Source organism: Neodiprion lecontei, chromosome 2 (genome assembly GCF_021901455.1).
Source record: "Neodiprion lecontei isolate iyNeoLeco1 chromosome 2, iyNeoLeco1.1, whole genome shotgun sequence".
In the NCBI taxonomy this organism is placed as follows: domain Eukaryota; kingdom Metazoa; phylum Arthropoda; class Insecta; order Hymenoptera; family Diprionidae; genus Neodiprion; species Neodiprion lecontei.
The window spans coordinates 8,453,195-8,468,967 of NC_060261.1; the positions used below are offsets into that span (position 1 = coordinate 8,453,195).

The window sequence follows — 15,773 nt, forward strand, 5'->3', positions numbered from 1 at the left end:
TAAACGCACACACACTCACTAAGGAAAAATAATCGGTAGAAACAAATTAGATAATACAGGATGATTGAAATGTAGTCAAAATCATTGAATCTTGAATAACTTTTGGTGATTCGGCGATGTGTGTACTATATATAAATTGTTCTCAATCATTTTCGACCACACTTGACTAGACACATTACATGACTGATAAACTCGGTGTCAAAACAAACAACAGCCATTATTTGATAATTTATCAACTTGAAAACAGTAAAATAAGAAGACTGTGCGAGTGGTAAATAATAATCGTACATTATGTAGTTATGTTTCAAAGAATAAATGGTGAGAATTTATTTATTTGCAGCACCAAGGTAAGCTCCAACGTTTTTGTCAAGTCACAGTTATCAATAACATCAATGAATATATAGATTAAAAATTTTCAATAAAAAATGAAGATAAATTCTATTTTCACACTGCACAAACAAAGATGCTCGTATAACAGAAGAATCCATTATAGTTAAAATGTCCGTCGCGTATTGTCTAAAACACTTGTATTAAAGAGTCGATGATATCACTTGCTGAGACTGTATTAATATGAACACTGTTTGAAAAAATGATGTAACGGATATTTTGATATTGAAAAAATTCTTGAGCACAGTCTTGTCAAATGCTCATACTTTGATATATGGATGTAATAGAATTCATACATTGAGTTGGCAATGGGTCAGTGACGCGTTGTGTAACAGCTGCAGCATCACTTGCGTAACGAAAAAATGTAGTTTTAGATTACACATTGTTGAGTTTATTAATTAGGAAATGAGTACAGGCAATGTGTTATAATCTGGGATTTTTTTTTTTTTTTTTCTTAATTTATCCAAATGCGGCGGTGTCATACAGTTTGTACAATTAAGTTATGCTTATTGACATCAGTTACGTTCCATTTATTTATTGTTTTTTTAATTGCATTTTTTATTTCATTGATAAACAATAAAAAGGAATTTTACGTCTAACACTTCATAAATCTTCGCCTTTCGAACAAAGTAGATGAAGAAAACAATTCATTGTAGGAGAAACGTTTGCAAAAATCCAATTTTTGTGAATCAATTGCGGAGATAATAAATTGTTGGGTACTATTACTGTTACTTTTATGAAGATAATTTTACTTACTATTTAATACCGATATACATATACATTATTTTAAACGATAATAAAAAGTTCTCATGACTCTTGCGTTGCACCAAATGTGTCATAAAAAAAATTGCTGTTTAATTACTGGTTAATAATTCACAGCTGAATGACACCATTATTACCTTTAATATACTTTATACTAGACAATTATTATCAATGATGTTATTATTTCTTAGACTTCTCTCGCACTTAATATCACCGAATATTGATGTTATCTGATCAGATAATTTGTCTGTTGTGTCAGGTGTCGTCTATACCAAAATTCTATTTAGCAATAAATTACACCAGAAATCATTCACAATTTGAATCAGCGTCCATTTTCCAAACAATCTGAATGCAAAAAAAATTTAGAACTCTGATATATATATATGCATGTATATATACATATATATACTTACACGGGAAACTCCACTTCCTAGCAATGGTGGACGAGCATGAGAGTTCATAGTACAAATATTACATTAGCATTATAATATGCTCGAAGATTGAGTCTCGTTAATATTTAGGTAGATGAATCATATTTTAAGCAACCTTTCGTGATTCTTAGTTCCTTGCACAACAAATATTCGAAGAAACCGTCAGTGTGACAAAAAAATTTAGAGATTTTAAGTAAAGTTTGGTATTCAATCGTTGTATCCAACATACATGAAAAAGTTATATCGGTCAGTCTCGATGGAAGAAATATTTGAAAGCATTATTATTAGAAGATCAGAGTAACAGAACGAGCCGAAACATGTATCGAGTATGCATAAAATTGATTTGTTCTCTTTTTGTCTTCATCTCAACTAAGTAATATTCCAAGACAATATCAAAGCTAAGCGCTAGATGTAGAGTAAAATGAGAGCATTAAGAAGTGTTATACATTAAATGTTGTACGTAGGAACTAAAAGAAACTTGAAGCACTATAGTTGCATAAAACTTTTATTATTTCGAAAAAAGAAAGGCTTTGCAACCTTTTCCCCACTTTGCATCACGTCGCACGTTCGACAAAATCGCTCTCTTCGTATACACGAAGCTCAGAATTATATCACTTAATATCATTAATAGAATATTATTTAAAATATGCTTGTTATCTAGCTGAACAACTGAATAGTTACGCGTCCTCCAATCTTGGCATCGTGCGGCAAATATATCACTCTTACTGTACAAAGAGCTATATAATAATGTATTTACGTGTGTGGCTGCTCAATTTCATCCTCGGTGATTAGGTTCTAGTTGTAGATCTTTATAGCTTTCTCAAGGTAGTTGATTCGGGAACGTTTTGGCGCCTTGTTAACGTGTTCTAAGCCGAGCCAAGTCCTTTGCGACGCTGTACCTGTGTTTGAGAACGATAAATCATGAATATTTGTTGTGCCCATAGAAACGAAACTCAAATCTAGCATTTTCTTTCGGTTTTATTGAACAAACAAATTTTGACTGTTCTGAGAAACGTGGTTACGAGTACTTACTTTGATTTGGGTGAGTTCGGAAGTCGGACAAATTGATGAAATAGCTTGGATCTTCAGTGATAAATTGCGGCTTGCCCAACGTAACCACGGCAAACTTAAACTTTAAAGTTTTTATGAATTCTCATTATATATTTTCATGGATTATGTAAATTGCTTACCTTTTCAAACTCCTTCTCTTGCACACCAAGTTTCTTCAATAATCGATCTTTGAATTTGGCGAAAGGTTCACCCTGAAAACGCGTATTATTAGAGTTTTGAGTTTGAGAACGAAAGTGGTATTACCATGCTGTGCGAGGGTATTGAGAAATATTGAATAGCCAAAAAAACGTGTGCGACAAATTTTCAAAACTCACATGTTTCATTTTGAACAGGAAAGGTATTCCAAACGTAGAAAAGATATCCTTATGAAAGTGTGCGACAGGAACTAGCATCTCATCCTCAGCCAAATTTAATTCGTCTCGTGGTATTTCCTCTATCCTATACGTTTTAGTGCCAGTAGTATTTAAGCTGTCTAAAGGAACATCATCTTTCGGTCCAGGCAAAATTTTATTACAGTTTACTTCCAATATCCTCAATCGTCCAGAACCGTTTTCAGACAATTCGACCTGCTTTCTAGCTTCCTCCAACAAATCAACAACCGTGCCATTTTTGTTCGGATATAGAATCAGTTCTTTTTCTTCCTTGAGCGAAGGTCCCACCCAAATGCATTTGAATTGTTTTTTATTTTCGAGCTCATTAATTCGAATACTTAATTGTTGGTAAAAAATTTTTTTTGTTTTTGGCTTGCAGTAAGCAACTAATTCTTTTAGAGTTCCTTCAAATGTACACCTCAACGGATGCCCAGGTGAGTCTTTGTAACTGAAATTGTATTAGAATTGTAGAAGCGATTCATCTGGTGAACATTGAACGAAATAATCATAAGACAGTCTTACTTTTGACATTTGAAAAATTGGAGGAGATATGGGTCAGTTCCTACTCTCTGCGCAACAGCCTTTGCAATTTGATCATATGTCATTCTTTGCGATAGTTCCATTGTAAAGCCAGGATCATTAATTATTGTTTTGTCGCAGAACGTTACTTCTACCCTATAAAACAGGTCCCTGAAAAAAGAAGCAAGAATTGTATTAAACACGACTTCTTTTTTTTTTCACAGTGTGTAAAACAACTATCAAGTTCAACTTACTTGAAGTAATCCCGACATGTGGGCAACTCATAAACTTCTGTGTCACGTTCCTCTTTTTGAAAGACAATTATATCTCCATCCATCAATTCTTCAAGTACCTTTTCCAACGGCTCTGTCAGATTTTCAATTTTTTCTACCATGTTGGGCTTGATCTCTTCGTATAATGCGAGCTCTGTATCCGGAGGAAAGCCAGCCCTTTCATTGAGGATCGGAATGAGTTCCTCTGTTGATGAAAATGTTTTAACAATGCGTCAGTACAAATTATAGTAGTTATGGTATCGATTGCAATTCGTTGTGACGAGCTAAGGAAAAATTATTTCAATTATTGCAAATAGAAATATCAAACGTTAAGCATACGGTTCAATATTTGGTATTTATGTGTACATTTACCCATTGTGAGTCTATTTTAGGGGATTAGAATGATACTTACGAACTTTTGCTGTCACTGGCATATAGTGATGACCACAGTAGTGTATTTTCTTATTCTTAGGATCGTATAGTTTGAAGAATAATAGTACATCTGTGTCTTTGTCAAAAGGGGGTAGCGCGGTTAAGCCAGAGTCTGGTGGGACAAGTTCGACAAAAACATTCCAAGGATTCACATTTTCCGCGCACTCGTTTATCGGTTTGTGTAAATCTGCTTCCAACTCGATAAGTGTCGGCCTGCAAGTTTGATTTGAGCGAAGACTGAAGGGCCACACACGAATTTGTTCGATCGGATATTTCTGTGAAAATTTTTGTTAATTAAACATACACGAAAATCTTTGAAAATTTTCGTACAGCTAAGATGTTGTTCAATATTATTGGTAATGACAACTCAGATCAAATATTTTATTACTTACCGTAAAATTGAAATAGAATTTTCAAAGTCTTTTTTTTGTGTTTAATCATTATAGGATTGAGTTGGAAGATTAGTTAGAAACTTTTTTGTACATTTTTTTTTTAGAAGTACTATTTTGAACCTTTGAATTGAATTCTTTTTCAAACACTCACCAGACTTTCGCTGAGCTGTTCTAGGAACTCGTTAAGGGTGGTCTGTTTGCGTACACGAAAAACACGGTAGAGTGCACGTTCAGGATCGTAGAGGTCGTTGCCTTGATGGCCGTCGAAGCTGTCCTCGAGAAGGACGTTAACAGTCATGTACAAGTAAGCCTCGCTTCTTTCCTTTCTTCGTATTTGTTCCATTCTCTTCTCCTCTTGCAGCCTGTCCACCAGCTAGACCGACAAAATTAAAATTATCCAGGTGTATAGAATTTTTATTTTCATTTAAAATTGATTCATTTTTCTTTTTCATCAATATTTGTTTCCATTTCTTCAAAGTTTCAAATATTTTTTATGAGAAATTTCAACGTTCATCGTACTTTTGAAATTCGGGAATGATACATTCGGAATTTCAAAAGACTAGATGGCCTTCTCGCAACCAAGTAATTTTAATTTTGTTATTCTGCCGCTATACCGACTACCCAGCTACGCGTTTACAAAATTAAAATTATTTAGCTGATAGCAGTGGATACGGCTATGCTGGTAATTAAAGATCACAAATCCTAAATGTACAAGTATGATCTTATACACACACTAATACAAGTTACACAAGTAGTATACAGGGATCTTATAAGTAGTCATAATTATTCAAACTTGGGCAAAAAATTAAATACTAGAGTGCAAATTAAACAAATAAAGATTGCTTTACAATTTTATGATAAAAAAAAAGTAATGCTTTAAACAATTATTTTACAATTATCAAAATTTATGAGAAACTTTTAGAACTGACAAGCCCCATCGTTTGGTAAAAAATGAACATATCAAACTTTTGAATCACCATTTCTTAAACCGAATCAAAACCAGTTACGTATGACCCCAGAATTCTCGTTACCCTGTATATTACGTATGTAAATTATATAAGTGACAAGTTTTTATGGTCTTGCTGTATAATTTTAAGATTGTATAGCGTAACTTCGGTAGTGTGGAGGGCTACTAATAGTACCCTATATCCCCCTATATCTTATGCCTGTTATTTTGAATCTAAACCAAACATCATATGTTGTGAACCGCTTATTCAATAATAAACTCTGTTAATAAACCGTTGAAATTAGTTTCGAGTTCGCAAACTGTAAAAATAATTCACAAGAGTGACTTTCGTAGTTTTCATGAACATCCAACAGTTTATTTTGTTTTATTTCTTTTTTTTTAGTATATATAAAATAGTAGTATAACTCCAAGGGATGACGATTACAGCCATTATAAATTCATTCCATTTGTTTTTTACGTGTTTATTAATATTTAACAACAAATAAATAAGCATCTGTTAATACTTGTAATATCTCTAGTAACACTGAAAATTTTGTTCGTTAGTCATTTAATTATTTATTCTTCGATTTTTTTCTCTCTATTTTCTTGATATTTTCTCTGTCTTTTTTTTTTTTCTCGATAAAAAAGAAACTGTGAATGTTTGGTAAAAACTGTCAAAATCTTCAGAAACTATTTGCGTAAAAGGACTTGGGTGAATCACGAAATAAAAGAACATACACCAAATGATTGTGAAATCCACACCATATTTCGGTTTCTCTAAACATTCCTAGTCAATAACAAACAGTGTATATAGATTAGAAGACATGTTAAGGAAGCTATTGTTGCTAAGAAAGATATAGTTCTTTTTTTTAAACGTTTTTTTCATGTATAATACTTTATATAAAATTTTTTTTTTTCTGCTAACTGTTATCTTAAATCATATGTATAATAGGTATGTAATCTGAAAATTTTCCTGATCCGTTCGATAAAAATTCGCCCAACCCCCAAAAAAAATTATGCGACATTCAATTGTCCCAAATGCGATTCATCCTAAATATTCCTAGCTATAATACAATTTTTTTTTCCTTTTAATTTTAAGCATATATAATACAATTTTCATCTTAAGCAAATTTCATCAGTCCAATGTCGAAACAGCACGTCTTTGTCAATTGTGTCAAATTTTTGTATTTAGATATTATCTTACGAGTCTTGTTGTGTGGTTATTTTAGTTTCTTCTTTTTTTTTCTGCAACTCGTCTTCAAATAAGTATTATATTGCCGTTAAATAATGAAAAATCCCACAAGGCAATTAAATTATGACTCAAAGCTATGCAATTGTAACAAAGTAACTCATTCGCTCGTATTTCATTCATAGTCGTATATGATCAATAGTCACTACAGATACCATTCGCACGTATACTACATAAAGCTCGTAGATTGACATAATTTTCAATTGTTTTTTTTTTTTTTTTTTTTTAAGCAAAGTTGAAATTAACTAACTTATGAAAGAAAATTTTCAATTAAAATAATCGGTTGATAAAAAATTTATCAATATAAAATTGATTGAAAAGACAGCAGAGTGTTTAGTCGTAACGTTCTTGCTTCGACATCTTTGCAATAATTATTCATCACGGATATGTTATAGCTGTGGTTTTTGGTCATTTATAATTAGAACAAAGAACTGTATCTCAGTCATTATCACCATAATGAGAATGGTATTCTGTAGTAATGCAACATAATCAATTTACAAAGCGCGCCTAATCAAATATTTTAAAAATCATGTATGTAAAGATTTGGATTCCGTATGTTTTGCGTGCAGGGACGAATGTTTGTCGCCTCTATATTAGCATCATTGTTGGTGTCTGTAGCGTCTTTGTCACGTTCAAAGTCGCTTAACTCCTGCGAAAGCTCTCTTTGAAGGACGTTTCTGACCTCTTGAGGTATGTCCTCTTCTTTGACCTCTTGTAAGACATTCTTAAGCTCTGAGTCACGAATATAAACCAACATGTACGCGTTTGTACAATGCTTCACGGTCATGGACATGTCTTCGTCCTGGCCTCCATAGTTATGGTCAATCGCCTCCTGCTTTGTACACCTTGAAACCACATCGTCGTCAAACTTGCACCACTGTTAAAAAAATATATATTAGTAGGAAAATAAAAAAAAATTTTGGACGGTTCGTAATGGGAAACATCATCAACGATCTTCTGAACGAATGTAAATATACAGAAACGAGTAATATTGTTCTGCATCACACCTTCTGCCACCTAAGAAACCTCTGTAAAATTACTTACAAGTAAAAAAATAAATGGCTCATACGTAAGAAATTGCTCAACACTCTTTAAATTTAGTTCCGTCAAAATTGCTCAAAGCTGTGTTTTGCTAATACGAGTTCAGTACGTAAACAACTTCTACTCTAAATAAGACGTTCAACAAGTTAAACTCACCTTGCCGTCTCCTTTTGGATTGATAAATACAACATAATGTCCCCCGTGATTATCACCGCTATGGACAAGAACTGCGTGCAGTGTGTAATCTGCTCTTGTTGATTCTTGGACCTGAAGGTACGGCTCAAGGTTGATTTTTTCGTAGAATTCGAACCTGCATAAGCCCCATTCAAATATAATGAAACCGTAATAGTAATATCATTGTATAACGTCAATTCTTTTGAAAAATTGTACTGCAAAAATGATCTATAACAACACTTTTATTATTATAATTTAGAGAAATACAAACCTGTCATTAAATTTCACAGAGCAGTCTGTTACTGGGTCGTATTGGAAGCGCATTAAATGTAAGTGTAAAACAGGTGGAAAAGACGAAAATATTACTCCTTTTTCAGCATCCTGTAACCCATGCTCACCAGCATCGTACTTGTTGTCACCATCTAGAATTTCTGTGCTTACATAATCTCTGAAAGATTCATCGACTGAAAATTTTAAATCAGTTAAATGATAATCCAATGCTCCAGGTGGTAATTGTCTGCCATAAGAAAAGCTAAACACTTTACGCCAAGTGTCATTTGATGCGATTATTAGTATTTGCACAATGTAGTAAACGAACTTACTATTCTTTTTTCCTTTGATGTTGAGTTGGATGTCATAGAACGTTTCCACTCTGGTTGATGTGTAGTCTATATTCTTACATTTGATGAACGAAGCCATTTTTCCTTCAAACAATTTTGGTACTGTCCCTTCGACGCATGTCCCTTTCATTTTACTTTCCAGTTTATCCAAAAGCTATAAATTGTAAAAAAAAAAAAAAAATAAAGATCCATCAATACAAGTGATACATCATAAGAAAAAAGTTGACTTTGCTCAAGGATGTCATAACAGACGTATATAAACATATGGTAAAAATGTGATTGTTGCCATTTGTTTTTTTCTTTTTTTTTTCAATACATGTAATGTGTATTTAATTGTGTACACAAATAACTGTGTGAATAGCTGTACAGTGGAAGTAATGAAATTTCGATATTCCTTTCGTTCTTGGGTATGTTGCAACAAACACAGTGAGGAGCAAATTTTTTTTTTCTTTAATTCTTCAAAGAGAAAGCCAATCGAAAAGTAAACGATAAACAAGAAGTTGAGTGGTGAAAGAGGAAGACATAGACAACTTTGGTAATGCAATACATGATGTTACACAGTATTACAATGAGCAATAAATTTGGTCTCAACGTCAGACCATTTATCACATATACACAGTTATTTGAATACACATCCTTGGCAGGATGCTGGTAGAAAATTTCCTTACAACTCTGAGAAATTCTTGCACATCGTGTTGCATAAAAGAGTCAAGTGTCTCCCATCCAAAACTTTTGGTTAATTTTTTTGTACCAACAGGTTTATCACAAAATTGCAGTTCGTGAAATACCCTCTGTAAAGCTAATGCCACACTCTTGCTAGAATCGTCACTTTCTGTTGGCATTTTATACACCGCCTTACGTAACTGAAAATATGAACGAATTGTAACGTTATGTATAAAATGACAGTTCAAGTGTGATAAATATGCCAACGTGTCAACATTGGCACAGTAAAATTGTTCTTTGATGTGGACTCACCTGATTAGTAAAATACAAGGTTTGTAAGAGTGAGTTCATGTAACAAGTTGCTCCCTGATTTTTAAGACCGACATATCCCGTGTGTTTCTTACTATCCCAGCTAACACCATGCGGCGCATCTGCTACCACATGGACCTAAAAGTCACACATCGACAATAAGTATACAAAATGAATAATAATTAGTGCACCTTGGAATAAAAAAACATGTTTTTTGAAAGTCTTGCTCTGAATTGAAATATTATTATATTATAGTATTGTGGATTTGTCGCACTGTGAAATATTTGGTGAATTGGTATTATAATTAGTCAGTGCTATACAAGTATATGTGGAGAAATGAGTAACAAACTATTATTACCGACGACACAGACCTTGAATTTAGAATTGAGAAGGCAATAAATATAATCCCACAACGACTTCATCCATGTAGCCAGTGCTAGTTGCAAGCCCATAATAATTTAGATGAAAATGTTAAACTGACAAGGGTTAAACGATCGTTTTTAATACGGTATTGTGAATGACATTGGTGCTTGCACATGACGACCAATGACCGAATGTGAAAGAAAATAAGCAACCTCAGTATCGTTTGCATAAATTAACACACAAAAGCAATCACAGAGTCTGAACAAAATGTGGGTTAAACATTCAATCGAAGCTTGATGTCGCGATACTCCTCATAACTTTTACATAACCCAGAATCAAGAACTTTTTTATAAATGCAAGGTCAGAAGACTAGAAATAAGATGCGTTAAACTGATTAAATTTCTATTGTTAAAGAGGTGGTCGTCGAATGGGAGTGAGAAGTTGAGTAAAAAAGCACATTTACTTATCGCCGCTATAAAACCCTACAGATCGAAGTTATAGTGAAGAAGATTGATTAAATAAATACACAAATAATCTGCATATGTACAATGAGTTTAAATATCAAAAACTGGCACTCACTTCAAGCGTGATGGAGTCATCCTTAATATAGCCTCTGTCCACCTCAAGTACATCCTGCCAAGTCATGAAATGGCTAAATCCCCAGTCATTTTCCTTACTGTAGAATAAGTGTTGAATTTCTGCGAAATAATAATCATTTTGTAGCAATCGAAACGAGTCACGATACAGTCTACTTTTAAAACAAAGACATCAATTAATTATAAACATACTTCTACTGAAAGGTTCTTGACCCTCCTTGTGGGAGAGGAGCCTGAGCTCTGCGACTGCGTAGCAACTCCATGAAGCCGATTCGCTTTCCCCGTTGCATTGCAAGAAGAAGCCCAGAGACCGCTGCGATTGGCGTTCTTGCGTTTGGCTGGTACGAGGCATTACCATAATCTTCCATGGGAGATTACGCACGTAGCAAGGTGGCGATAGCTGGGAGTCTTTCATCTTTGAAAAATTTTCCACTGTGTAGCGGAAAGTTGCCTCTGACCTTGCCTCGTCTGAAACAAGAATGAAATACATTTTTTTGGGAAAATAACGTTTGCAGAGTTGCCCCTCAGAGTCTCATGCAGAAATATGGAACAGTAGGTGAGTTAATAATTCAGTATTACTAATAAGTAGAAAATTATTGATATGTTTATCATATATACGTTTATATTCATATAAATTCCATTACTGAAGTGTACACTGGGTTCTTTGTCAATCACATCATCAACAGATTGAAGGTCACACTTGAAGCAGCTAAATGATGATGGATAATACTATTGAATTTCTATGAATTCTTTGAAAGATTGCTTGCAGCAAAAACAAATCAATTCATCTTGTCTGTCCACAAGAATGTACAGCTTGATCGATCTAATTTCTAAAATTCCATAAAGAGTTTCAGTCCCATACATCGGATATAATAATATGGGAATTAACGTTTACTGAACAGCTGACATTGACACCACATTAGTCCCATGCATCAATATTAATCTCGGCAGGATTGCAAGGCATATAGACAATCTTTATTTCATCAAAAATCAACGCATGTTTTGTGCTTGATAATTTTAGGCGAGAAATAAACTATCTTTAATTTTGCTGAAACTGTTTACAGTTCTCATCAATAATCGAACATAAATGCGAAATTTGAGAGGCAAAAAATAATTCTTAGTTACAATTCACCGTGTCAGTTCAAGATTTTTTTTTCAAAAATAATTTTCACTGATTAGGAAGTGACAACTGATTGCAATTATAGGTTTGCAGTTGTCCAAATTGTGACTAAAATTGCATTTGATACGCACTGAACGTAAAGACGAGCAATATTGGATCATAATTATTGTTTACATGCCACTCCATCTCCTATACTGATGATACCATCTACAACCCTTGCAAAACGAGAAGAGAAATGAAGAAAAGCAAAAATTAGATAATGATTTCGAACAAGGAACTTTGAACAACACTTGCAATTAGGATTCAGAAATTAGCTGCGAGGATAGCGTGCTTTTCAATTTTCCTCTTCTTTTGTGGAAAGTACCCTTACTTAAAGGTCCGCCAACAACAAACTTTTGTTTAAAATAATTCTACAAAAGCTCTTGAAATAATGTCTAAAGATTTTAACTTTCCCCATAGTCATGCTCTTGGAAATTATACGAAAATATTCAACAGTATTAATCTACAGTGTGGGATAAGAAGGCTTGATTGTGGATCATCGCACCTTCCTCCATGTCTTGGTCTTGTACGATACAGGCAGGTTCTGGCTCTCCGTTGACTGGACGAGTCTCGTTTCCGTCTCCTCCACCGTCGTTCTGCGTCTCTATAGATTCAACTGTTAATCAATTTCAATTTATGCTATCGATAGTCGGATTATGTCTCGGTTTCAATTAGCAGTACCATTTTTTTTTTTACGAGTGCAAAAAGTATAACATCTCGTACTAAAAAAAAATTTTACAAATTCTTTCAGTTTTACAGTATTGAAGTTAATCATGGTAATGTAACCAAAGATTTTTTTAAAAAGATCATTGGTTTGCAAGTTCAAAACAACTTTAAATGAGTTGAATTTGAAAAATCATTACATTGATGTTACAAACTTAATGTTCATTCAATTTTGACTCTATGATTAAAAATCCAGCAATCTTATGTCAATCTCAAAATGGCTCCCTTGAAAAATCACTTTCTATCTAGACAACTAAATTTTAGATGGCTTCCTTTATGCCAGAACCTTAGCTGACGTATCATTTTTAGAAAAGATACTATTGGATGTATATTTAACCAACTAAATTGAGTACTTTACATGAAAAATGTCAATGCATCATAACAACGTGAAAGAAAAGTGAAAGAAAAAAAGAGGACAAAAAAACTGATAGTCACGTGGTTAGTGTAGTGGTGGTATTTGTGTGATCTATTTTTAGTAGCGGACAATATACCGCTAACGGTGGCCAAAATATTGTGGAATTCACTAACCTGAATTGGAAAAAAGAATAATTATTAAAAAAATATAAATTTCTAAATGAGAAAAACAAATTTCTAAGGCATGGCTTTAATGCATTAATTAACATTCCAGTTAGGTTGACAAATAAAACGTGTTTGGAAGTTGTGCTCGTAAATGATATCGATACACAATGTATCACTTGACGATAGAATCTACTTTACAATCAGCGCATTAATCGTTGTAACAAATAAAAAATTAGAAAAATGTATGTAGTGATTCATACACAATGATTAAAATATAAAATCTCCAAAAAGTGGAAATTACAAAAACGTCGTTGTATAGTAAAATTATAGTCATGTTAGAAACATTGATGTAAAATTGTTCATTCACTTGGTACGAGCGCGGTTAAATTTGCGTCGTCATAACTTTCTTCCCATGTCTAAGAAAATTTGATGAAAACAAACACTGTGGATTAATCAATTTCTCGATGGGTTTGCAGCAAAAGCAGGTGTTTATATTCTTGAAATCTAAATTTATGGCTAGTTTTTTTTATGAGACTAAAATAATAATATATATTGTAAAATTTTCAAGTTGGACTGATTGACAACTGAGCATAGAAATTACAAATGGAGGAAATTTCATATCATACAGGAGAGGGACGCAGGGAGGGGAGGGTAAAAATATTAGAGATCAGTTGTCAAGTGATTTTTTCAGTCAATCCGAGTATAAAACACGTAATTACATCATACAAGAATAATTTTATAACAATTCTTGGTGCTGATGCACAAAACGACAAACATTAAAACAATTTATGGCAGTTGCGCTTTTGCCAGTCTAACTCTGTTGTCATTCAACGATTCTTCTTTTTATTTTAATGCTATTGGATTTCTATTTACCGATTACCAAACAACAGTCAATTGTAATTAACGTCAATCAGTAAAATATTACACTCGCACACTACAAATGCAGAATCGAACTTTCCATCCGTGCACGTGTATAAATATCAGTTGTGCAACAAAGGTAACTGTTATTTCCGCAAGTGTTAATGACAAGCGTCAAATAGGGTAGGTATGACAAAAATATCATAGTAGTCGTCTTAGATGAGTCAACATTCTTCGATCTTTCTTTCTCTGGTATCGGGTTGCGGGTACTATATATCGCATTTAATTCCCATATACCCACCGCCAAAGATTTCGCCTTCGCAAAAAGACGGCGCGGGGTCTCCTTCTCTGATAGGTTATGGTGATGATATTAATGCAACAATACCAAATCTGCTGTTATTAAAATTGTCGGCTACGGTAATTTCGCTGAAAATCTCGAAATTCCACAGGTGTGATTTTTTTGTTTTTTAACATTAATATTATTATTATTGTTGTTGTTGTTCTCGTTATTATGGTCGGCTTTACGCATGTTTTTTTTTTTTCGGAAATATATCCGTGCACCTATATTTGGTTGTCGATAAATTGGGCTGGGTAAAGTCGGGGATCCTTACCTTCCTGGGTGTCCATTTCTTCGACTTCGTTGACCTGCACAGGGTTGGGGTTCAACTGATTGACGTTCTCCTTGTCGTTGACGTGGTTCATAGCGAGGCCGATGTTGACGGTCGTGTTGTCGGCACCGGTGACCTCGCGCGCGACTAGCGGCGACGAGGTGTCTTCTTCAGGGTGATTAATAACAGCCGTCGGCTGTCGCGGTGACCGCTTGCCCGACTCCTCGTATACCCCTCGATATGTTTTACCCCTTTTACCAGAATCTGCGTTCTCGTCGTCGTCGTCGTCGTCGTCGTTGTCGTCGTCTTCCTCTTCTTCTTCCTCTTCTCCGCCTCCGCCGCCGTAATTCTCGTTGTCGTTCCGCGGTTGCCTCCGGCTCTTAACTACCTTGTTATAGACCTTACGGACCCCTAGGACCGTGTAGTGATCCCTGGGGTGCCCCACGGTATCTTTCTGCAACCCTAGGACGGGGAAATCGCTGCTCGCGGCGCTGCTACGGCCGGACACCGTCAATTTACCGCTGGACGATTGGTGCTTGCTTGCGATGCGCCCAATTTCTGCGGCTGTCGCGTGCCCCCGCTTCGAGGAGGGACTTTCCGAACATATATCTCACCACGATTCGCGCACGAATAAAATCAAGACCGCTTTTTATAACGCCGACGAATAAACAATCGGACTTTATCGACGATTCTCTACGTTTCTAGACAATACCTGTTCGATTCTTCCAACACTTATCGCATTTATCTTATATTCTCTACTTTCCTCTCTAGCGTAAGTCGCCTGAGTTCTGCAGTTGTGTCGTCGGGTTCGTCAACTCCGTACTAGAACCTCGGCACTTCACGCGAAAATAAACAAAATGGCGTCCCTATTGCCGCAGTGGACAGACGACGTCTGGCTCAAGGGACAATGGAATTCGCGCGCACTGGTATGATCACGCCAGTAGGTATGCATGCATGTATGGATGTATGTATGTTACGACGGACCAAGAAACCACGGAATTGAACCGTGAATCGCCCGGCTTTTGCTAGGTAGGGATTGAAGAACGTTACCGAAGCGTCTCATCCACTCATCATCCTACTATACGTGGAGTCACACATGTGTGCGATTGATGTACTCCGCATTCCGTACACCTCATGGGAAAACCGTGATTTTGGAGCACAATTGCCGTAGTAACATTTATTTTAAAAACAGGCGGGATGACGGATATCGCGATGCTTGTTACAAGAGGGGTTGAAAATAGCTTCATATGCGCAAGAAAGGTTTACCATCTCGAAATGTAGTCCCTCACTCTCATCCTCACCCAACAT

General features: G+C 34.9%; 1 protein-coding gene across 4 annotated transcripts; it reads right to left on the reverse strand.

Moving 5' to 3' along the window:
* Positions 1-755: 755 nt before the first annotated feature.
* LOC107218136 (ubiquitin carboxyl-terminal hydrolase 7) lies at positions 756-15,356 on the reverse strand. Of its 4 annotated transcripts, none has more exons than XM_046731570.1 (18): positions 14,469-15,356; positions 12,263-12,373; positions 10,791-11,066; positions 10,582-10,700; positions 9,643-9,777; positions 9,336-9,530; positions 8,650-8,821; positions 8,319-8,511; positions 8,030-8,183; positions 7,515-7,709; positions 4,789-5,010; positions 4,226-4,520; positions 3,796-4,018; positions 3,545-3,712; positions 2,966-3,470; positions 2,771-2,842; positions 2,613-2,706; positions 756-2,479 (listed from the first exon to the last, which is right to left on the reverse strand). In XM_046731570.1, the coding sequence occupies exons 1-18, from the start codon at positions 14,557-14,559 to the stop codon at positions 2,376-2,378; spliced, it is 3,324 nt and encodes a 1,107-aa protein (XP_046587526.1). In that variant the 5' UTR covers positions 14,560-15,356; the 3' UTR covers positions 756-2,375. The 4 variants fall into 4 exon arrangements, with proteins under 4 accessions (XP_046587526.1, XP_046587527.1, XP_015511391.2 ...); XM_046731571.1 differs by having other exon boundaries at positions 2,613-2,712; positions 12,263-12,361; positions 14,469-15,355; XM_015655905.2 differs by having other exon boundaries at positions 2,613-2,712; positions 14,469-15,355.
* Positions 15,357-15,773: the final 417 nt, after the last annotated feature.

What these genes read in the sequence shown, in the direction of transcription:
- LOC107218136 (XM_015655905.2), bottom strand. Translation starts at nt 14,559, where the DNA reads ATGAACCACGTCAACGACAAGGAGAACGTCAATCAGTTGAACCCCAAC. An exon ending in ATCCAAAAGGAGACGGCAAG is followed by an intron (nt 7,710 to 8,029) that starts GTGAGTTTAACT and finishes TTTTTTTAACAG; the next exon opens with TGGTGCAAGTTTGACGACGA. An exon ending in TCCTGTTCAAAATGAAACAT is followed by an intron (nt 2,843 to 2,965) that starts GTGAGTTTTGAA and finishes ACGCGTTTTCAG; the next exon opens with GGTGAACCTTTCGCCAAATT.